The 24,128-nt window shown below is 40.1% G+C and overlaps 1 protein-coding gene across 3 annotated transcripts; it reads left to right on the top strand.

Annotated features, from left to right (window-relative positions):
- Positions 1 to 106: 106 nt before the first annotated feature.
- COPS4 (COP9 signalosome subunit 4) lies at positions 107 to 20,055 on the top strand. Of its 3 annotated transcripts, XM_088133117.1 has the most exons (10): positions 107 to 263; positions 4,075 to 4,154; positions 7,368 to 7,519; positions 8,536 to 8,639; positions 9,825 to 9,978; positions 10,578 to 10,728; positions 13,037 to 13,207; positions 17,903 to 18,018; positions 18,828 to 18,912; positions 19,631 to 20,055. In XM_088133117.1, exons 1-10 carry the CDS (start codon positions 190 to 192, stop codon positions 19,762 to 19,764), a joined length of 1,221 nt encoding a protein of 406 aa, XP_087989243.1. In that variant the 5' UTR covers positions 107 to 189; the 3' UTR covers positions 19,765 to 20,055. The 3 variants fall into 3 exon arrangements, with proteins under 3 accessions (XP_087989243.1, XP_087989242.1, XP_087989244.1); XM_088133116.1 differs by lacking the exons at positions 17,903 to 18,018; positions 18,828 to 18,912; positions 19,631 to 20,055 and adding an exon at positions 16,836 to 17,880; XM_088133118.1 differs by lacking the exons at positions 107 to 263; positions 17,903 to 18,018; positions 18,828 to 18,912; positions 19,631 to 20,055 and adding exons at positions 304 to 471; positions 16,836 to 17,881.
- The last annotated feature ends 4,073 nt before the right edge of the window (positions 20,056 to 24,128 follow it).

Below are 24,128 nucleotides of genomic sequence, written 5' to 3'. Positions count from 1 at the left end.
CCGACTTCCGGCGTTCTTCCCGCCCACCTGTCGCTAGCCGCCTCTTTTTCTCCCGCCCAGGCGCTTCCGGGGGAGACCAGCGCCCGTCCGCTCTAGGCGGACCTGCTCTGTGGTTACGCAGCGGCGTCCGGGGCCGTGCCGTCTTCCCCTCCCTGAGGGACGGGCGAGCCTGGAAACCGGGCGAGCAAAATGGCGGCTTCCGTGAGGCAGGAGCTGACCCAACTAATGAGCTCCAGCGGCTCCCACAAGGACCTGGCGGGGAAGTGAGTGAAGCGGCCCCAACAGCCGTTTTTCCCCTCCCGGTTACTGATAGCGGATTGGGCAGGGGGTGGAAAGAGATGAAGCCGGAGTGGGTCTCGATTCTGAGAGACTGAGAAGGCCGGAGTGGGGTTATTAGCCGAGGGAAACCACAGATGGGCCTACAGGAACGAGTGACTAGTTTGCGGTTCGGAGCTGGAGACCCGGGTTCAGGTCAGGTCACTCTTTCTCATCCCGACGACCTCTCCGGATTACTGATACGGGGATAACATACATAAGGAGAACATATATCTAGCAAAGAAATAGATTAACGGAATGGCAGCGAGTAGCAGCAATAGTAGGTTCAGTAGCAGACGTGTTTTATTTTTCGTGTATTTATTTATGATCGGATTTATATCTCGCCTTTATTTTGTGAAACTCAAGGAGGTGTACATAATGCTCCCATGACAACAACCCTATGAGGTGGGCTGGGCTGAGAGAAAGTCATCTACCCAGCTTCCATGCTTAAGGGAGGACTAGAACTCAGTTTCTAACTCAGCATTTTAACCACTACACCAGACTGGCTCCTATTATGGGCTTATAACTTAACGTAGTACAAACATGGTATAAAGCAACCATTAATGCAATAATATGCTACAATTAACTAGAGTATCGTAATATAAAACAAGGAGCCAATAAGCAAAAAGATCCATGACCATTATTATTATTATTAGATTTTTATCCCACCTTTTATATATATATATTTAGTCAAATTAAGGCAGCAAACATATCTAATACTCCTGCCTCCTATTTTCTCCACAACAACTCTGTGAGGTGGGTTAGGCTGAGAGAGAGTGACTGGCCCAAAGTCACCCAGCTGGCTTTCATGCCTAAGGGAGGTCTAGAACTCATAGGCTCCTGGTTTCTAGGCCAGCACCTTAACCACAACACCAAACTGGCTCTCTATTAATATTTGTACATTCAAAGTAACAGATGAAAATGTATTTTAAAGTGACTTCATAGGAGACTGTGAAACAGAAGTATTTTTAGTGCTTTTTTAAATGTTAAGCATGCTCATCTGAGAATTGGTGGAAACCAAGCTACAGTTCAAAGGGCAGATCTGAGTCAAAAGGGTATTGTTCTGGTTAATCTCCAAAAACTAAGGGTGGGAACTGGTTAGTACTTAGATAGGAAACCTCCATAAAATAGCAAGTTTGTAGGCTAGGCTGGAAAACATTTTTAAAATCCTTGAATAAAGCAATGGCAATTACTTCCTTATTGTTGCCAAGAAAACACCATCGACGTGAAGTTACCAAGAGTTAAGCTTGGCTCAGATGAGACTTGACCATACCTGCAGGTACCCCCACCTGCCACCACAATCACCTCCATACATAGACAGCAGAGTATTTGCCAATAGTCATAATATTTCACCCAAGTGTTGTCAGGGTTGAGATTAACAATATTATATAAGCAGCAGTATCTGTAGGGGAGGGTCAAAAAAAGGGAAGAGGTACTCATGACAATTCAATTGAAGCCCTGCTCTGTATGCATGTGCACCAACATATATACAAAAGGGCCAGGTTTCAAGTTACAGTGCTGCACCTGCTACCTTGACCTTTTTTACCCTCTGCCTGAAGTTAAATGCTAAAGAGTGTGTTGCTAAAAAAAGACAGTTTTCATAAGATGGTGATTTCTGTCTAGGAAAGGTGGGAAAGAGAAAACATGGACTTGACTGAACTGATGCATGTTCCATGAATTGACTACTTATTGCTGCAATAGTTGAAGATGTCCCCTTCAGTTCATTATAGGAGGAAAAGTAACCGACGTGTTAGATGTTAGATGTTTCTATTTGGACTGAAAGTATCTGTAGAATGGAAAACTGTTCTCAGAATAAATTTCCCTCCTGTAATCTGCAGTGCATGTCACAAGAGTTTTCAGAAACTTAGTATTTTTATCCTGCTTTCAAGCATTTAAAGCATGTGTAAGAGATTATGTAAGAATAGGAATCAATTCAGTCACACATACAGCTGAGGTATTAATCAAAGTAACATTTATTACTCTTTACAATGGATTGTAATAAAGAACTAGTCCAGTTTATGTCTATATACAATGTCCTATTTCTATTCTAAGTTAGTGCACATGTTAATACCTAGTTATAAGGCTAACGTAACAAAAATATTCTATATGCCTTTATCAAGCGTCTTTCTAAAAGTTCCTTAAAATTTCCTAAGTATAAACACATTGCTTTTGCCCCCTTCCTTCTCTGACCCTTGCTTATCTAATTGCATGCTGTGGAATGCTGATTCCTTTCTTAGCTAGTTTTGCTTCAGCCTTGAGGAAGAAAAGCCATCTGCTACCTAAAGTAGGGGAAGAAAGAGAACACTCACATTTTCCTTCTACTCTAAACCCCTTTGCCCGCACCTGACCGACTTTTGGCTCTCCAGTGGTAGTCAGTCCAGAGCTGCCTTGTTATGTATTTGTCTTTTCCACTTGGTTCCTTTTCAGTCTACTGCAGATAACCCCTGGTTCTCCACTCTTTAGCTGTGGATCCTCTGCTCATCTGATCACTACTCCTTCTCAGTCCCCTGCTTGTCCAATTGCCCCTCTCACTGTTAACATCTCCTGTAGGCCCTGAAGTCACCCACCCCACCTACTTACTCTGGCTGTTATATATGCTGTTTCCAAAAAAACTTATACAGTATTCCAGATTGTAGGTGCTCCAAGGAGTTAGGATTTTTTTTCTAACCACCTTCATTCCTTCAGCTATGCCCCTGTCAGACCACCAAAGAAAATGATCTTTACTCTTAACATTTACAATGGTGAGAACAGCAGTTTCTTGTATCATGGCAGCTCATCCTGTCACATCATGTTAAATGAAAAGCAATGTATTCTAAAACAGTTGGGAGGGTCATGACATTCTAAAGCAACCTCTGTAGTTTGGCAGCACTGTGTAGACATTGGTTATTGGTTTTATTGTGAGCTCAAGACATAATGTAAAACTGATTTTAAATATCAACCCACTTTTTTGTACAATCTTGTAATATTAAAATATGTAATTGAGTACTTCTAGCAAAACTAACCAAAATGACACAAAATTATGCAATAGTCTCAGTTCTCCAGAACTTCTCGTAACAAATAGTGCAAACATGTAAAAGAATTTGAAAAGTGAAGAATCAAAATGAGGCAGATTCTTTGGCTAATGATGTCTGGCAGAACCTGGCTGACCACCTGAGAACCTCTGCTCATTATCTAAGCAAGGTTGGACCTGGTTAATACTGGAATGAGACGCCAGAAGGGAATTCTAGTGTTATAGGAAGATGGCAGTGGCAAATCATTTTCATTTTTCAATCAAAAAACTGCATGGATATGTTAGGAGTTGAGGGCATCTCTACTTTGATGGAAACTGCAGGGTTGCATATTTTATTTTTTATTAGTCTGTTCAACCATGTCCAATTCTTGGAGACTGTCTGCAGTTTTCTTGACAGGGTTTTTCAGAAATGGTTTGCTATTGCCTCCTTCCTAGGGCTGAGAGAAGGTGACTGCATATATTGCAAGTATACAATTACATCCAACACTTATTCAAAAAACAAAAGGATAGCCTCTCTGTTCTGAAAACAAAATGGTCACCCAAATTTTAGATCTGCCACCTGTCATAAACCAAGTTCCAAGAGTGATAAGGAACTTGAAGTAAAGGAGAATAGGATAACTTTTATAGGTTAAGAAAAAGCATTCAAGCTTATTTGTGTGGTATTATCTAAAAGTTAGAAGAAATGAAATACAGAGTTCCTGTTTAGGATGTAGAGTTAACTGCCATTTATTTTTACAACTTTCTGGCAGGTATCGACAGATACTGGAGAAAGCAATTCAGCTCTCAGGAGTGGAACAACTGGAAGCTTTAAAAGCTTTTGTAGAAGCAAGTGAGTTCATTAAATTGCAGTTGGTGTTGCATGACCATGCTGTTGTTCATGTTAAACTGCAATCAGGAAAAGGAAATAATTGAGTAGTATTACAATTATATATTTAACCAGATGTTTACACAGTTTTGTCTTTATTAATAAATAATTGAAGTATGCATACTTGGACATTTTAATAAAATTGAAGGAATTTATTTCTTGACTAACATTTTTCATCATCCTATTAGTTTGCATAGCCCTTGGTATACTACAAAATAGGCATTATTGAAGAACTGAAAACTAATGGGAACAGTGTTACTGTACACGAAGTAGAGAGCTTAACTAAGATCTCTGGCTTTATATTTATAAGTGAGTTCTAGTGATTTCATAGTTGTTCATAGTAAACACTGCAGTTCTCTGTTGAATATATTTATTTGTAGTAAAGCCCACTGGGAATTACCCTTGCTAAGAATGCTTGGCATGGCCACCCTGTGATGAGTGAAAAGCTGATTTTCTGAGTTGCTCTGGAACTTTTTTCTTTGTTCTTGGTTTATAGAGACATGAGTTTTAGCAATCTGAATTCTTAACAAGTGATTTGGCTTACTTGTTCCTGTGCATGTAATACCTTCCCATGGGTAAAAAGGATTCTTTAATTGTTTTTATGGTGAGATATTGTACGTAATTGACCCACATTTTGTAACTATGGAATGTAGTTATTATTTCTGTGTACTGTAAATACTTATGAGAATGGAAATTCTATTTTGAAAAAAGTGCTTAGGACTGGATTGTTAAAAATAAATTTTAAGAAAGCAAGGGAGGTTAGAAATATTGTAGGAAACGCTACAGTAAAAATTCTGAATATTTCTCAAATAATCCAAAGTGAATCACTCTGCAAAATAACCATACCAACTTAAACATTTGAACATCTGAACTACTTATTGTTGTGAATAGCTTGTGCTGTGCAGATTCAGCAGGTTCTTATCTGCCTGCTTCTGGTTTATGTAATTTGACATTGTGGTAGCATATTTATTTATTTAATCATATTATATAGCCACCCATCTCACATAAAAGTGACTCTGAGCAGTGTACAGCACTTAATAAATACCTAAAAACAGTCATAATTAAAAATAACTATAAAAAACACACAAAACAGGAGAGGATGATAACGTAGTAAGGGAGCCATCGCAAAATCTCCCTGGTCCCCCGGGAGCCCCAGGCCTGATCATATAGCCAGCTCTTGAGGGACTTGCAGAATGATGAGAGGGATGGAATTAATTTCACTTATGGAGGGAGAAGATTCCACAAGGCAGGTGCCATGGCAGAGAAGGCCCGCCTCCTGGGATCCACCAAATGTAATTTCTTGGCAGACGGAACCTGCAGCGTGCCTTCTCTGCCAGACCTGATGGTGTGGGCAGATGTAATCAGGGAGAGGCAGTCCCTCAGATAACCTGGCCCCATGCCATTAAAGTCTTTAAAGGTCAAAACTAGCACCTTGAATTGGGCCAGAAGCAAACTGGCAACCAATGCAGCTTGTGGAGCAGAGGTGTAATGTGTACTGCTCTAGGGACGCACATAACTACCCACACTGCTGCATTTTGCATTAGCTGAAGCTTCTGGATACTCTTTAAGCAGCCCCATGTAGAGCGCATTACAGAAATCCACAATGGGAGGTGACTAGGGCATGAGTGACAGTGAGCAGAGCTCCCTGATCTAGGAACAGACACAACTGGTGCACAATATGAAGCTGTGCAAAGGCCCACCTAGCCATGACTGCCACCTGCTCTTTGAGCAGGAGTGATGAGTCCAGGAGGACCCCCAGATCGCACACTGGGTCCATCTGGGGCAGTGCAACCCTATCCAGATGGCATAGTCCTAGAATCAGCAGGCCCCAAAACCCAAAGCCACTCAGTCTTGCCAGGATTCAGCTGAAGCCTGTTCCCCATCCAGACCCTCACAGACTCCAGACACCAGGATAAGACATTCACAGCATCGCTTAATTTGCCAGGGGCAGAGGTGTATAATTGGGTATCGTTAGCATACTGATGATACCTCACTCCATGGCGATGGATGAGCTTATCCAATGGCCTCATGTAGATTTTGAATAGGAGGGGGGTGAGTACCAAATCCTGCAGCATCCCACATAATGGGTCGAGAGCAGAACCCTCCACCACCAACTGGAATCGGCCCTGGAGGAAGGAGATGAACCAGCACAACACCGTACCACCCACCCCCCAATTCTTTGAGCTGATCCAGAAGGATACCATGGTCGATGGTATCAAAAACCACCAAGAGGTCAAGTAGGGCAAGGATGGATGCATAACTCCCATCCCGCCCTCGCCAGAGTTCATCCAAAAGCACAGCCAATGTTATTTCCATCCCATACCCAGGCCTGAATCCCGACTGAAAGGGATTCAGATAATCCACTTCATCCAAGGTCCTCTGAAACTGCTGTGCAATCACTTTCCCCAAAAAGGGGAGGTTAGATACTGAATGGAAATTGTCCAGTATAGTGGCGTCCAGCAATGGCTTCTTGAGGAGCGGATGAACAAAAGCCTCCTTAAGAGATGAAGGAACAACCCCTTCACTCAAGGAAGCATTAACCAGCACTAGAATCCACTCATATGTCACCCCCCCGGGCCACTTTCACCAGCCAGGAGGGACATGGATCTAAAGAGCAGGTGGCTGAGCTCACAGTCTTAAGGATTCTGGGATCCACTTCCTCAGATCCAACAGGTTCAAATTGTTCCCTCTTCCCTAGGCATCTCCACCAGACCTGCAACAAAGCCAGCCTCAAATTGAGATGAATCTGAGCGATTTTATCCAAGAGATGCTATGAAAATTCCTCCACATGCCCCTACAGAAAGTTCTCCACACTATTCTTACACAGGAGGGCTTGTATCACCTGAAACAGGGCCACAGGGCAGCTATCTACAGATGCAATAAGAGTGGAAGAGCAATGATGCTTCACCGCCCTTATTGCCATTATGTAGGCCTTAATAGCAGCTCTAACCTGCATTCAGTTGAGCAATACTGTACAATAGGACTCTGGTGTGCTGGTGCAGAAATTTTATGTCCCATGCAATCGTTAGATAGTTCATCTGTTGGAAACTTTGCCTTGGAAACTGTTGGCTTAATTATTTAGACTTAATAAGAAAATGGGTTGTGATCAGAGTACTGTTTAAAATGACAACATAAACATGAATTTATAGTATTTTCCCTTTGTGTCTTTTATATCAGTGGTAAATGAAAATGTCAGTTTAGTAATTTCACGCCAGTTGCTGACAGACTTTTGTACGCATCTCCCAAATCTTCCTGATAGTACAGCCAAAGAAATCTACCACTTCACATTGGAAAAGATCCAGCCTCGTGTAATTTCATTTGAGGAACAGGTAAGAACAAGCCATCATGGATAAAGCCTTGTGGTCCACACTTACTGGCAATCTTCCAACAGGAGGCAGCAGTTTGTCTTTGGCCTTGTAACTTCTGCCATGCCTTTAAAATGTGCTTCAGAGGATTGTTGGATCATCAACAGATTTTAAGGGGTTTGTCACAGGGAGGGGTATGTTGTGGGGAGAGAGGACTGAAGGTTGGAGAGGAATTAAACGTCCCATTGCCCCACTAGCATAGCATTTGCGGTTTTGTTATATACAACTAATATTTAGTATATGTTTGCATTGGAAGCATTTCATTAGTCACTTGATTAACCACTTATTTTTGTTTGTTTTAACTTTGAAATTAGATACATGGTCTTCTGAACATGCTTATGCTACTGTGCTGTTTTGTATTGCAAATTGTCTAATTCTGTTTTCTCGCTTAAATTGTTCAACATACTTTGGTTTGATGCAAGAGCAGACCTCTAAAAGGGTTTTAAAAAGAACTGTAGGAGGAAACTATTTGTTGAATGACTTGTTTCCCATGAAATGCCAAAATGTATGCTGTTTTCTTTCTTTGATATTATGTTAGTTTTTAGGTTCTTTGACCACAATAAAGTTTCATTCATTCCTTCATTCCAAAAAGTACTGTAGCAAAAATCTCTCAGGATCCACCTTGTTGGTGGATTTCTTTGTGTAGTTTACTGTTGATCACTCCTGTGTAAATAAGAATTGTAATTTATCTGCTTATTTAGGTATTTTATTGTTACCAAGGCCATTCGTCCTGAAATACATTGAATTCTAGTTAACAGGTTCATTTTCAACAATTGTGAGAAAATGCCAGTTTTGCAAATATTTCCTCAATAAATTAGTTATGTCAGTGAGGATGTTGTCAAAGTCTGTTGGTAGTTGGTTGGATGGGGAAAAGGAGAAAACATAAGCACAGAGGCCACTGGAAAATAAGTACCTTTCAGATAAGATAAATGTGTTATAGTTTATCCTATGCCTTCTCCTTCCCTTCCTCCTCCCTGCAGGTTGCTTCTATAAGACAACATCTTGCATCAATTTATGAGAAAGAAGAAGATTGGCGGAATGCAGCACAAGTGCTGGTGGGAATTCCTCTTGAAACAGGACAAAAGTAAATAGAACAGTTATCCCTTTTTGTTTAGCGCAGAAATTTTGGTATATTCTATGTCCTTTCTTCAGTACTTTTTGTTCTAAAGTGATTGTGTAGTTATTGCTGCTCTATCACAACATAGTGTGGAAACGTCTCTGAACCTTTTTCAACAATTATCTTTGAAGCAGAAACATATAACTAGTTTCAGCAAGCTTCTAAAAGCCTTTTCTTATCCTGGTTGGGATCCTTGGGTCTTTTTAATGTTATGTCAAAATGTTCATCCCAGCAGGTGGCAGCACATGGCTGATCTTTGGAAGCTAAAGTGAGTTGGGCCTAATTAGTACTTAGCTGGAAGATCAGCTAGGGAATACTTATACAGTAAATAGACCGGGAACTCAAAAACATCCCTCGAAAGACAAACTATATCTATATTGCTCCCTGAAAAAGCTAGGAGCTAACTTGAGGGCATTTTTACTTTGGGTAATATTTAGAAATGAGCTATTTAGCAATAGGATAGTGTTCTTGTATTCCTGATTACAAAAGGATGCAATTCTGCACCTGCTGCATTTTAGTAGTCTCTTTAAGGCATTATAATGAAGCTATGAATTTGTCTTTTGAAACTTTTGGTCTGCATCTTACTTTTTGTTAAAAATTCTAAAGGCTTTGTGCTTTGTTTGGTGTTGTTGGTACACTTGGTTGGTTTTTGTTCAAGCATTGTGACCATATAGTTGGTTCGATGTGATTTAGATAAGATGGATGGAAAATAATTTGAATAGAGATTATAGTTCAGCAGAAATCAATTCATTTGCTTTACAAAGTTGTCATTAGCATATGAAATCCAGCCTGTTTTTGACTATAACTAAATATTTCTTAGATAATGAAAAAGAAAACATGGACTCTGAACTGATCTGCTAGGCTTATTGCATTGATCTGGAATGGAATTAGCAAACTAGAGCGTAATGTAGGCAAAAGACTTCTTTTTTCCCCCAGCCATTCATTCCTCCTGGAAGAAGTACCAGCTATTCAGTCAAGATAAGGTGTGAATTTGCCATGTATTGTTGAGCACAACCATCCCGAATTTTTTATTTGTACAATTCTGTACTTTATTATAAAATCTTGCAGACTGTTTAAGTGTTCTTGCAAAAAAAGTGTGATCCAGTTCAAATACAGGACTGAAACTCTGCATCTTTTTCCTCACTATTCAAGGCAGTACAATGTGGATTATAAATTGGAAACTTATTTGAAAATTGCCCGACTATATCTGGAGGATGATGATCCTGTTCAGGCTGAGGCTTATATCAATAGAGCATCTCTTCTTCAAAATGAATCGACCAATGAGCAGTTACAAATTCATTATAAGGTGAAATGCTTATACTAGCTTTTGATTTGAAGAGAACAACATGCTAGATTATAACAAAACGATTGATCTTTATGGCTTCTTGCATGCACTGTTATTACTTATTCTTGAGTCCTGTCTAACATGCTCTCATAGCAGTCTGTTGTATTAAACACAATACTTTTAAATGTAAGCAAAAGAGCATGTGCTGTATCGATAGGATATTGAGAGATCTCCTCTAGGTTTAAAATTGTCCAGTGATCTATATCCCTTCACTCAGTAGTAAGAATAATAATTGATGGTGGAGCTGATACGCAGAGACAGAGTTTCACAAAATGTCCTGCTGACAAATCTTTATTTCCACAGTCTCTCTTTTCTTCATGCTGCTCTGAATTGATGATTTGAATGGAAGCTGCAGCATCCCCAGAGAGAGACATATTTGACAATATCCAAACTGAACAGGACAAATAAAGTTGAATAAATTGTAGTTAAGCTGTTCAATTAATTATTTTTATTTTAAAAATAGCACTGAGATAGTTTTCTTTCAGTGCTATTCTGCAACATTAGAAATGCTACTTTGGCAGCCAAAACACTTTTTAGCTGTACATTTTTCCTTGTTTCAGGTATGTTATGCCCGTGTTCTTGACTACAGAAGGAAATTCATTGAAGCTGCCCAAAGATATAATGAGCTTTCTTATAAAAGCATAGTCCACGAGAGTGAGCGGCTCGAAGCCCTGAAGCATGCCTTGCATTGTACTATCTTAGCCTCAGCAGGTAAAATGATAGATGAAGATTCAGTTCAGTTTTATTTGAATCTCTGGAATATATACATGATGCCATTTTATTTATTTATTTTATTTATTTTGAGGAGACTCATATGTAAAAACTTACTTTTCTAATACTGTATAATTCCTAATACTTTCCTAATACTCAGGGCTACTTGTAGCTGTCAGAAACTTCGGTTGTGGCACCCAGATCCCACTAAGGCTGTTGCCAAGTAGATGGGAAATGTATTAATTTAACATTTGAATTTAATTACATTAACCTGAGTTTTTACCCTGGCCTTTCCTACTGTTTGAGAGAGCAGGGACCAGCATACCACTAAAATGCAGCATGCAGCATTCAGCCCAATGATGCATACCCTGCCTTAAAAAATTACAACTTTCTCTCTGGAATATTATGGACAGATAGAGATCTTAGATCTACAAGACCCAAAGGCCTCTGTGTTCCTCAGTCATACTTTGATAAAGGAAAAAAGTCATCCTGCTTTACAGCAAGGATGTATGTTTTTCATCTGCATTGTATAAATTGGAAGGGTTTTATTTTAAAAAGGCAGAGAGAGAAATGCTGGAAGATTGGGCTCATAAGGCTCTTAACAAGCAAACATCTTCCTGCTGTGGATTTGTCCCACTGCCGTAGGAATTCTATGTATTACATTTCTGTTATCTACAAAACGCTAAGGAAAGGAGGAAAATCAAACTCTTTAATTCTGTACAGATACAGAAAACTTTGGCAAGATATGAAGATAAACTAAACAAAATTAAAAAGCAGTAATATGTGCTTTCTGTAGTAAAAAGGTTCATCTGACTACTTATGGTACTATAAATTATTTGCCTTTTCAAAAGAATACATGAGAAATCTACAGATTTTTATACAGACTGTAATGATAATTGAAGCCAATTGGTAGGATATTTTCCAGAGTGATTATGTCCCTGCCCTAGGTTTGTTTTTGAATAATGAATGAAGTAGGCTAAATATGGCACAAATAATCAAATAACATTAAAATATGACTTAAAATAATAATGAGACTTTCAGAGACATTCTCTGCAGTTGTCACAGACTGTAAATAACTGGACTTAATAGTCTACATTTCTGTACATGTCCTCCAATGCAGGAGGAAGAAATATGGGCAGATTTTTACTGCAGAATCAATGTAGCACTGCTAGAGAATAACATAGGGTTCTTCTCCATCTTTGTCTGGGCTTGGAAGCTCAGCAGGTCAGTCTTTGTTAGTACTTGCATGGGAAGCTGCCAGGGAGTATGAGAGATGTAGGCTAGACTGAAAAGTTGAAAAATATCCTGGAAGAAGACAGTAGTAAACCACTTCTGATGCAATGCCAGGAAAACTGCACACAGGCAGTCCTTGTTTAGCGACCACAATTGCTTCTGGCAACTTGGTCGTTAAGCAGAGCAGTTGCTAAGTGAAAATCATGTGACCGAAACTGTGCTTACGATTTTACTTCAGCTTTCCTTTGCTTTACAGCATCAGAAGGATACGACCCCAAACAGCCGGGTGAGCCCAAATGGCGGGGAAATTCGACTCACAAGGAAGCCAGGTAAAAGGGCAAATCTTACAGCCCTTTTTCCCCACTCCCCCGCCCTTTGGAATGCTCACCCTGGTGCTGGGATAATTAGCAAGAAGAGAGTTGATGTTTGTATTTACATTCGTTGGAGAGGAAGGGATTACAAGAGAGTAAGCAGGCACACAAGGGGGGATACACATGGAAAGGAATGGACTAGCACTGCTTAGGAGGCAAAAGAAAGCCTTTAGTGTGAAATTGATTAGGGTCTTGTCAGTTAGAGGCAGCAGCTACCAGCCCTGGGGAGCTGAGCTTATTAGCTTGTCCTTAGTGCTTTTTAGGGATGGGCTGCCCTGCAGAGAAAAACAGCTCAGGAAGAGATCCTTTGATTAGGCAATCTGTCTGCTCTGTGCGGGGAGGGGGGATGGATCAGGCACAGGACAACGTGTACTAACTGACTGTAATGGCAAGTATGTGACAGAGACAGACAGACAGACAGACTGCAAAAGTCATAAATGCAGGCATTGGTCACAAAGTTACTTTTCATCACGGCTGCTGTCCGAGGCAGTCGCTAAACAAGGACTGCCTGTAATTGTGTCCATGTAGTCACCAGAAGTCAAGCTCAGTATGATGATATCTTTACTTTCTTACCGCAAGGATGAGTTGGACAGATAGATTGAAATTTGGTGCTGGCGAACAAATCCGCTGAGAAAAATGCTAGCGCAGATGTTACACACTGTATCTGGGCTGGACCAGTTAATAGTATTCTTACTGTGTTTCAGGACAGCAGCGCTCCCGAATGTTAGCCACCCTCTTCAAGGATGAAAGATGCCAGCAGCTTGCAGCTTATGGCATTCTGGAGAAAATGTATCTTGACAGGATTATCAGAGGAAACCAGCTGCAAGAGTTTGCTGCAATGCTCATGCCACATCAAAAAGCAACAACAGCTGATGGTACCTTTATTTTTGCCTAGTATCATGTATCGTATGTGAAACATTGAATAGGATATGCCCAAAACATTTTTCCTTTTCATTTCTTCTTTAACAAAATGAACATAATTGCTCATTGAGTACTTTGGTAATGAGTTACATTGATGTCTTGTACTGGGAACATGTACTGGATTCAAATGAATCCCAAACTGGTTGTCTGACACAAAATGGGATTCCCTCCTAAATTACAAAGCTGGGCAAAGCTGCAGGATCATGAAGGCCACCGAAAAGCAGGCGATGCGTCTGGAGGGAAAAACCCGTATTTTTGTTCCCATGCCTATATATATGAAAAATGGCAGGATAGACAGGGCAAAGGATGGAAGTAGACGACTGACTGGTCTGTCTTCTACAATGGAAAGTTCTGGGAGCAGAATGTTCGAATGGCATGCTTTGGAAGGATTATGGAGTCTTCTGTAATGCTTACTCAGAATGCTCTGTGCTTTTCACTGGATTTATCTCTTTTGAATGTTAGAGCTGTAGTTGAAATAGGTGAAAGAGGAACTGTTCATGGCTGATTTCTAACTCTGGTTTCAGTCTGTCCTCCGTCTAACCAGTTCTTATTCTGCCTTCCTAATTCCTTTCCTAAAATCCTTCTTTTTGCATTTCAAGCTGTTTATTTTTCATTCTGATCTTCCATTTGTTATAGCTGTTGTTCATCTTCTGTTTTATGTCATGATAGTTCTATAGGCAATATTACTTTCCATCCAATTTTGGTCTTGTTGTTGTTGTTTAGTCGTTAAGTCGTGTCCGACTCTTCGTGACCCCATGAACCATATTGCGCCAGGCCTTCCTGTCCTTCACTGCCTCCCTGAGTTTGCTCAGTTTCATGCTCATTGCTTCAGTGATGCTATCTAACCATCTCATCCTCTGCCGTCCTCTTCTCCTTTTGCCTTCAATCTTTCCCAGCATCAGGGTCTTCTCCAAAGAGATCTCTCTTCGCATTAGGTGACCAAAATATCTGAGCTTGAGCTTCATTATCGATCCTTCCAATGAGCAATCAGGGTTGATTTCCTTTAAGATTGACTGGTTTGACCTCCTAGCAGTCCAGGGGACTCTCAAGAGTCTTCTCCAGCACCACAGTTCAAAGGCATCAATTCTTCGGCGCTCGGCCTTTTTTATGGTCCAGCTCTCACAGCCATACATTACTACTGGAAAAACCATAGCTTTGACTATGCGGATCTTTGTCGGCAAGGTGACGTCTCTGCTTTTTAATATGCTATCTAGGCTTGCCATAGCTTTCCTCCCAAGGAGCAAGCGTCTTTTAATTTCATGGCTGCTGTCTCCATCTGCAGTGATCTTGGAGCCCAAATAAATGAAGTCTGTTACTGCTTCCATTTCTACCCCTTCTATTTGCCAGGAATTGATGGGTCCAGATGCCATGATCTTAGTTTTTTTAATGTTGAGTTTCAAGCCAGCTTTTGCACTCTCCTTTTTCACCCTCATCAAGAGGCTCTTTAGTTCTTCTTCACTTTCTGCCATTAGGGTGGTATCGTCCGCATATCTGAGGTTGTTGATGATTCTCCCTGCAATCTTAATTCCGGCTTGTGATTCTTCCAGCCTGGCATTTCTCATGATGTACTCTGCATATAGGTTAAATAAGCAGGGTGACAGTATACAGCCTTGTCGTACACCTTTCCCTATTTTGAACCAATCGGTTGTTCCATGACCGGTTCTAACTGTTGCTTCTTGGCCCGCATACAGATTTCTCAGGAGACAGGTAAGGTGGTCTGGTACTCCCATCTCTTTAAGAATTTGCCACAGTTTGTTGTGATCCACACAATCAAAGGCTTTTGCATAGTCAATGAAGCAGAAGTAGATATTTTTCTGGAACTCTCGTGCTTTCTCCATGATCCAGCGAATGTTGGCGATTTGATCTCTAGTTCCTCTGCCTCTTCGAAACCCAGCTTGTACATCCGGTAGTTCTCGGTTCATGTATTGCTGAAGCCTAGCTTGTAGGATTTTGAGCATAACCTTGCTAGCATGTGAAATGAGTGCAATTGTGCGATAGTTTGAGCATTCTTTGGCGTTGCCCTTCTTTGGAATTGGAATGTAAACTGACCTTTTCCAATCCCGTGGCCACTGTTGCGTTTTCCAAACTTGCTGGCATATTGAGTGCAGCACTTTAACACCATCATCTTTTAGTATTTTAAATAACTCAGCTGGAATACTGTCATCTCCACTAGCTTTGTTGTTAGCAATGCTTCCTAAGGCCCACTTGACTTCACTCTCTAGGATGTCTGGCTCAAGGTCAGTGATCACACCAGCGTGGACATCAGGGACATTAAGATCTTTCTTGTATAGTTCTTCTGTGTATTCTTGCCACCTCTTCTTAATCTCTTCTGCTTCTGTTAGGTCCCTGCCTTTTTGTCCTTTATCATGCCCATCTTTGCACTAAACGTTCCTTTCATATCTCCAATTTTCTTGTAGAGATCTCTAGTCTTCCCCATTCTATTGTTTTCCTCGATTTCTTTGCATTGTTCATTTAAGAAGGCCTTCTTATCTCTCCTGGCTATTCTCTGGAAATCTGCATTCAGTTGCTTATATCTTTCCCTTTCACCCTTGCTTTTCGCATTCCTTCTTTCCACAGCTATTTGTAAAGCCTCATCAGACAGCCATTTTGCTTTCTTGCATTTCTTTTTCTTTGGGATGGTTTTAGTTGCTGCCTCCTGTACAATGTTACGGACCTCCGTCCATAGTTCTTCAGGCACTCTGTCTACCAAATCTAATCCTCTAAATCTATTCATCACCTTCACTGTGTACTCACAAGGAATATGATCTAAGTCATACCTGAGTGGTCTAGTGGTTTTCCCTACATTCTTCAATTTAAGCCTAAATTTTGCAGTAAGAAGCTCATGATCTGAGCCACAGTCAGCTCCTGGTCTTGTTTTTGCTGTCTGTATAGAGCTTCTCCATCTTTGGCTGCAAAGTATATAATCAATCTGGTTTCGGTATTGACCATCTGGTGATGTCCATGTGTAGAGTCGTCTCTTGTGTTGTTGGAAAAGAGTGTTTGCTATGACTAGCTTGTTCTCTTGACAGAACTCTATTAGCCTTTGCCCTGCTTCATTTTGTACTCCAAGGCCAAACTTGCCTGTTATTCCGATTACTCCTTGACTTCCTACTTTAGCATTCCAATCCCCTATGATGAAAAGGACATCTTTTTTTGGTGCTAGTTCTAGAAGGTGTTGTAGGTCTTCATAGAAGCGGTCAACTTCAGCTTCTTCAGCATCAGTGGTTGGGGCATAGACTTGGATGACTGTGATATTGAATGGTTTGCCTTGGATACGCACTGAGATCATTCTGTCGTTTTTGAGGTTGTACCCCATTACTGCCTTTCCCACTCTCTTATTCACTATGAGTGCAACTCCATTTCTTCTAAGGGTTTCTTGCCCACAGTAGTAGATATAATGGTCACCCAAATTAAATTCACCCATTCCCGTCCATTTCAGTTCGCTGATTCCCAAGATGTCGACGTTCAATCTTGTCATCTCATGTTTGACCACATCCAGCTTGCCTTGGTTCATAGATCTTACATTCCAGGTACCTATACAATATTGTTCTTTACAGCATCGGACCTTCTTTTCGCTTCCAGATACATCCACAGCTGAACGTCCTTTCGGCTTTGGCCCAGCCGCTTCACTCTTTCTGGAGCTACTTGGAAATGTCCTCCGCTCTTCCCCAGTAGCATATTGGACACCTTCCGACCTGAGGGGCTCATCTTCCGGCGTCATATCTTTTAGCCTTTTAACATTGTCCATGGGGTTTTCTTGGCAAGGATACTGGAGTGGGTTGCCATTTCCTTCTCCAGTGGACCACATTTTGTCAGAACTCTCTGTCATGACCTGTCCGTCTTGGGTGGCCCTGCACGGTATAGCTCATGGCTTCACTGAGTTACGCAAGCCCCTTCGCCACGACAAGGCAGTGATCCATGAAGGGGAATTTTGGTCTTAGTCACTATATAAAATTTATTTTGAAACAAATTCCATACAAATCAATTAGGGTTAGGATTAGGATTATCTTCCCACATGTTTTTGTTTTTACATTGTATCTCATTGTATACACACACACACACACACTTACTTTGAGGCAAGTTACTTTCACTCTGTACAACATGCTTCTTCAGGTACAGTAGAGTCAAAGCTGCTGGTGGCAATGCCTATGCTGATCAGAGTCCTCCCCGATCCTCCAAATTTAAATGTTTGCAAACAGGAACATTTTGAGTAGAGGCAACTGTCCATTATTAAGGGCATTTGTAAGTAGTAGGGGATTTCAGCTCGGCTGCCTAGCACAAATAGTCTCAGTTGTTTAAAATCATACATCAAGGACTTGTTCATTACATTGAGGTTTTATTGTAAATGATGCCATTTATGTCAAGTACATAATTATGCCAATGACATAAATGGATGCAAATTCTGTACCTTCAGATTTAACAGACATTTGAATTTAATGGACCCACATCTTCTCAAATGGACTGTTAATTGAAAGTTTCACTGTAATAATGTATACCCATTCCTTTCCATTTTTTTCTCTTTTATGGAGCAGCACTAACACATACACACATATATGTATATAACCTGTGGGCATATGTATTGTATGCATTGTGTGTATTTACATGTGTTGTAGCTAAATCTATACTGATACATAGATTTTTCTCCTCAGGTTCTAGTATTTTGGACAGAGCTGTCATTGAACATAATTTGTTATCTGCAAGCAAACTATATAACAACATTACCTTTGAAGAACTTGGAGCATTATTAGAAATACCTGCAGCCAAGGTTCATATATTTCAGTAATTCATTCTTTCTTTTGCTACACTGCAAATGGTTATGCGGAATCTTTGAAAGTCAGATGATGGAAATAGCATTATGGTTAAGTTTATATAAGAAATTGCAAAAGATCTGTACGCTAAATTGAACTGATTTTAAGAACTGTCAAAGCTGAGGAAAAACTGGTCTTTGGACAGTTCAGATACATTACAAGAGATGCAAAGACCAAAAAAAAAAAAATCACGTACGATGTAGATTCTTGTTGCCATATTAATTTGGGATGATATAGTATAAGATGTTTTTACCATATTTTCCATGCACGTCTTCCATACTTTGGAAAAGGTATTTCAGTCTAGTTTTCCAGTTCCCATTTTTAATGTTATAACGTAACAGTCCTGTTCACTGACTCTGTTACTCATCAGCAGGCCCTTGCATAATTCTTCTAACACTTCAATTACACTGTAATGTAAAACTCACACAGACCCATCCTGAGATTAATCTTGCTTGGATTGTTTGCTGGTTTGTTAGCTCTATATCCACCTTTTATTCAGGAGCTCAAAGTGGTGTAGACCAGCATTTCTCAACTTCAGCAACGTAAAGTACTGTCTGGGGAATTCTGGGAGTTGAAGTCCACACATCTTAAGGTTGCTGAGGTTGAGAAACAGAGCTGTCTTCTCCCATTTCCCCCCCCCCCCCCCCACAATTCCAAGTCTCTGGAAGGATGAAAAAGTAAATTAGATACATTCACATGTGTGTCCTAAAAACCAGATCAGGACTGGCTGCCTGTTTCTGACGTGCCCCTTGGTTTTGTTTTTCAGGCAGAAAAGATAGCCTCCCAGATGATAACTGAGGGTCGCATGAATGGCTTTATTGATCAAATAGATGGAATAGTTCACTTCGAAAGTAAGTTTGGCTCTAAATTACCGTTCAGTGCAACCAGAGGTACAGTGGCATTTCCTCCAGGTGAACGAGTGAGCAGCTGGAGAGGATGAGCTGACTGCTCCTGTGTGCTTAGAAGCTTTTCTGCATCCCACATAGCGGTGGAGCAGGTGGGCAAAGCAGGAACAGCACGATCCATCCATATCAGCCCAGTGCATTTTTTGTGTTATTTGTGGAGGAACACAAGCTCTTTCCTCCATGGGCAGCATTGATAGGGCAGTAGATAAGGAAGATAACAGTCTCCCTGCCAGACCACTCGATAGAAGGCAACATTGTTTACCAGCTTGCTAAACTCTCGGGCTAAAAATAATTTAAGTGTCTACACATCATTTTATCTAAGGCTGTAACTTGGAACAGACGTAAACGTCTTGCCTGATGAAAGTACTTTTGGAAATAATGAAAGTTTGACAAGCCTGTTTTCTAAACCTCTAGGTGACTTAATAAATATTGTCTTAATACAGATCTTGCCTTTGTGCTATCAGTGTAACACACGCCAGTGATTCTTCCCTCAACCTCCAGATGGCAGTGTATATATACAAAGGGAGCGCTGTGAATTTCATGTTCCAAAATACCCAGAATATTTGCTATTGCTTGTCATTTATAATAAACTATGTTTATCAGGGATGAAGGATTGCAGGAATGAAAATTCTACTGCTGCTTATTGTATTTTTTTTTCTTTTAGCACGGGAAGCCTTACCAACATGGGACAAACAGATTCAGTCACTTTGCTTCCAAGTTAACAATCTTTTGGAGAAGATTAGTCAGACTGCTCCAGAATGGACAGCACAGGCTATGGAAGCACAGATGGCTCAATAGACTTTCATCTCCTCCCCCCCCCCCCGATTCTTTGGATTTTTTTTCTAAAAATGTGAAATAAACCTAAGAAATTGAACTTCTGGCTTTGGTTCTACTTGTTACCATTAAGAACCTTGATAGTGGCACAGCCTGAACATTCTTTTAAGCTGTAATTTAAAGATATAAACACATTTAAGTTTTATATTAAAATTTCGGTTGCCATGTAACTTTGTGAATAGTTGTGTGTTGTGAAAATCGAAGTTCCATTCTCTTTAGATACAGTTGCTCCAATAAAGATGGGATGGAAATTGATCAGTTACTTGGTATCTGGATTCTTCATTTCCTGCATTTTTATTGGTCTTTACAAAAGTTAACTGATTAAAAGGTATTAAACATTGGAAATGTAAGTCTTTGCATCTTATATTACAGATGCATATTATCCAAGTAGGCTGAAATATTTACCTGTCCTCTTATTAATCAGACCAGTGATGAAATATGGGCAAAGAAATTGCCTATGACTCTAGCCAGTAGGCTTGGAATCTGATACAAATCACTAGAGAATGTATTCTGGTCCAGTTGCAACGGTACACTATGAATCTTTTCTGGCATTTTGTTGAAAGTAATTATAAGCCCAGGTCTAAGTCCATCCAGATGGCAACATATGGGGAAAAAAGGGTAATTCTGCATTCTGTTACCACACAGAAAAGTGATCAGAGGCAGAAAATGCCCATAGGAATCTGATACCTACTTGCTATGTGTACCTACGCACATTCAAAATTAGCTTTTATTGTGTGTATCGTGTTAAAAAAATAAAAGTGCAATAGATTGTAGATGTGCACATATAGAAAGATTGCATTTTGCAGATACAGAATTGGTAGGAATTACACCTTAACATCCCAGGTAGTTTAGAAATACTGTATGCTTTTAACATCTACAGGACACTTCACTGGGCTAAATTAGAATTCAGACCATAAAGGGTGGGAAAAGTGCTGTTGTATTTCCTTGCTAGTGTCACACTAAATACGCACAAGCTGGTTATTAGCCAAATATTTTTCTTGATAAGCACCCAAAGAAGGCATTTCTTCTTCCCTCTATTGCCTTTCTTCCATTTGTTCCTTTCATAGATCAGTCAACGGGTTTTTGTGTATGGCCACAACCCTACTGCTTTCTGTTATTCCATAAAGGCACTACATAAACTGAAAACTCAATATTAACTCTGAACCTGGCCTAGCTATTGATCTCCAAAATGGCAAGACATGAGACTTTCAGAGAATAGAGGAAATGTACATTTGAAGGAACATGACCAAGAGTTTAAATGGTCTCCAGTACAAAAATTACATAATTTAGGACACTTTATTTTATCCCAGTTTTACTTATGATCAACTCAAGAGACAAATATGTAATGTTCCTGCCTCCTATTCTCTTCAGAACAACCACCCTGTGATGTAGGTTAGGCTGAGAGAGAGCGACAGAGAACTAGAACTCACGCTTCTCCAGTTTCTAGCCTAGCATCTTAGCCACTATACCAAACCAGGTCTCAAACTTTCCAATTAAAAATAGAATATTAGGAAAAAGGATACTTGTGGGGGCATCTCTCAGGCAGGGCCCTGAACTTTTCCACACATAAAGCCAGCTCTTAACGTGCATTGCTGCTATCTTGCTTCCTAAGATAATGAGTTTTGGAAAGCAGTTCCACACTTAAGGTCTTTGCCACTGAGATTCTGCACAAGTTTCTCCAAAATTAAATCTTGTAAGTGAAGTTACTAACACTCTTAGAATATTCCCATTTCTCGACTTTTATTGACGTCTTAATTTAGCAAAGGGAACAAGGGGAACAAGAATGACAGTCAAGAAATCTGTCCAGAGCAATCTCTGTTAAAAAAGAAAGAAAAAACAGTATTCATTTAGACTGACTGCAAATTCAACCTTTTCACCCACATCTGTAAAAATGTACTATAATGCATAGAATGTTTAGAGATCGTTGTCTAAAAACATGCACCGTTTCTGACGTTTCTCATCTCCCAGCTAGTACCTCAATTTGAAATGGGATACGACAGGAATTAAGTAACATTTCCTCAAGAGTGAGAGTAACTCGAAATACCTCAAGCTATAAATTCAGCTCTGCGCTGAGAAAACAATTGTGGCCTCTGTGAATTAGAGTTAGTGTGTTTTATTCTTGCCAGGAGGGTTCAAGCATGCTAACCCATGATGGAACTAGATTATTGAATAAACCCCAATTACTGGGTTAACACGATATTCACAAGCCATAGGACATGGTTTACAAACACCAACAGCCGAGGCCACACAGTTGGCTAAGTCGAAATGAAAAATCACAATATGGCATAGCACCTTGGCCTGGATCCAGCCACAAACAGTTTTATTCCCCCCCAAAGTAGCTATATGTGGCATTGTATTCTGGAGGCATCAGAATTAGAGAAGTTAGTCCAGCATCAGTATCGTTTAGGGCCATCTGTGTTTTTCTCAAGTTCCTCTCAGACTGGAGTTGGCCTGGTGCTTATTCAGAAGCAAAACCCACAATGTTCAAAAATACTCCCAAGGACCTGTGTGTAGGGTTGTATTCTGGTTTGGTGACTTTCCTTCTTTCCTTATATCTATAGCAGTGTTTCTCAACCTCGGCATCTTTAAGATGTATGGACTTCAACTCCCAGAATTCCCCAGCCAGCCATGAATTCTGGGAGTTGGAGTCCATACATCTTAAAGATGCTGAGGTTGAGAAACACTGATCTATAGGTTCACAACTCTGTAAAGGGGAACTAGGGAACTCCCAGAATTCTTTGGGTCAGGGCAAAACAGCAGAAGAATAAATGCCTTGATGCAGAAAGAACAGGAGAAAAGTTATTCTAATTTATAATGATAAGAACAGGTAAGGATAACAGATTTGACCAGCATGTACTGTATATTAGAGTCTGGCTGATTTTGGTATCACCTGGTAAACTCAGTTGTTCTGCAGTGGCAAGAGACATTTCCTTCCTTCTAAAGTTGGCTGCTGAAATGAAACCATGGAGTTAGAGAAGCAGCAGTCTCCTTTTTGGCAAAAGAACTAACTCAATGTACTAACAATACATTCCTTTATTTCATCACTGGGCTCAGAGGTACCTAGTTCCCTAATTCTAAATCTGTAGCAGCAACATCTCTAATTTCTATTTTGCAGCTGGCTTGACTTGGTCAGATAACATCTCCCAGGCTTGAACTACACAACCCCCTAAATACCTCCACTTACTGGGATCTTCTATTTTGTCTGGGACATGGACTTCATTGCCATAGAGGGCCACAGCAGAAGCATTCTTTCCTATTTACAGCTACTTGGCATCCTAAACAGTAAAAACAAAATATTGCACAAAGAGCTGGATGGAGATAGCAGAACATGAAAACCTGTTAGCAGAGAGTGGGTTTGATGCAACTCATCTGCAGGCCTTAATAAATACACCACCTAGATACAGATCCTAAATTCTAATGCTTGCTTTTTGGAAACAGGAGGCTCTCTTTGTCTCATGAAAATCAACTTCCACTTCCTTTTATATAAGCAAAACTGACTTCTAGAATTAGCTGTCCCTCAGGATGCAGATGTTCTTTAAGCTGTTTTTTGGTTTGTTTTTAAATAGATTTGAGTCTGCCTCATTTTGTATTGGTAGCAGGATCTACTCAAAAAAGAACCATCAAATATTAGAAGAAGGGAATCACTTTCCTTTTCTGGTGGCCTTTGTTTGCTACTAGAAACAATGTGATGGCTCTGTTGATGTTTCAGCCCAAAGTTATATTCTTGAGTAGGGGTACAAATCTGAAGCTGCATGTTACGGTCCCAAACTTTTGAGTGCAGCCTCCAAGGTTTGCAAAAGTCATTGCCTAACTGTAATTTTTAATTTGCAGAAGGGGAAAAAATAATACATGCTTGGGCAAAGAGCAAATGGTTCTCTAGATTTGATTATGGTAATCAAATTCTGGGAGTGGAAGTCTACACATCTTAAAGTTGCCAAGGTTGAGAAACCCTGATTTAGAGAAAGTGAATAGGCTTGAATTAGGGAAAGTTTTGCAAAGGAGTTGAAGGTTGATTGACGAATGCGATAGGAGGGGTACTTGATGGAAGTAAAACGTGCATAAGAATAAGTGGATTTGGTTCTAAACCAAACAGCCTTTTTTCTTTATCTTTTTTTTTCCTTTTTTAAAACTTGGTGTTTATTTTGTTTTGTCTATTGTTTTCCTTTTTTTTTTAAACATCCACAAGCAATAATAACCAACTATACAGTAGAGGCCTTAATAATAAGTATTCCGCTTAAGACAGAAACCTTAATAATATTTGTTATTATCAACATAACAAGTATTTTGCTGCAGTTTGTGGTTGTTTATTAATGCTATGTTTAGCTTGG

The sequence above is a fragment of the Python bivittatus genome, unplaced genomic scaffold (genome assembly GCF_059951505.1).
Source record: "Python bivittatus isolate LINGU-HERP-01145 unplaced genomic scaffold, Pbiv_v1 ctg000070_np1212, whole genome shotgun sequence".
NCBI classification, from domain to species: domain Eukaryota; kingdom Metazoa; phylum Chordata; class Lepidosauria; order Squamata; family Pythonidae; genus Python; species Python bivittatus.
The sequence above is the reverse complement of the archived record's forward strand: the minus strand, read 5'-3'. Positions and strand labels throughout refer to the sequence as shown.

Excerpts from the sequence above, each read along its gene's own strand:
- COPS4 (XM_088133116.1), top strand. The coding sequence starts at position 190 with ATGGCGGCTTCCGTGAGGCAGGAGCTGACCCAACTAATGAGCTCCAGC. Across the intron at positions 264-4,074 it reads CACAAGGACCTGGCGGGGAA|GTATCGACAGATACTGGAGA; the intron begins GTGAGTGAAGCG and ends ACTTTCTGGCAG. Across the intron at positions 13,208-16,835 it reads AAAAGCAACAACAGCTGATG|ATACATCCACAGCTGAACGT; the intron begins GTACCTTTATTT and ends TTTCGCTTCCAG.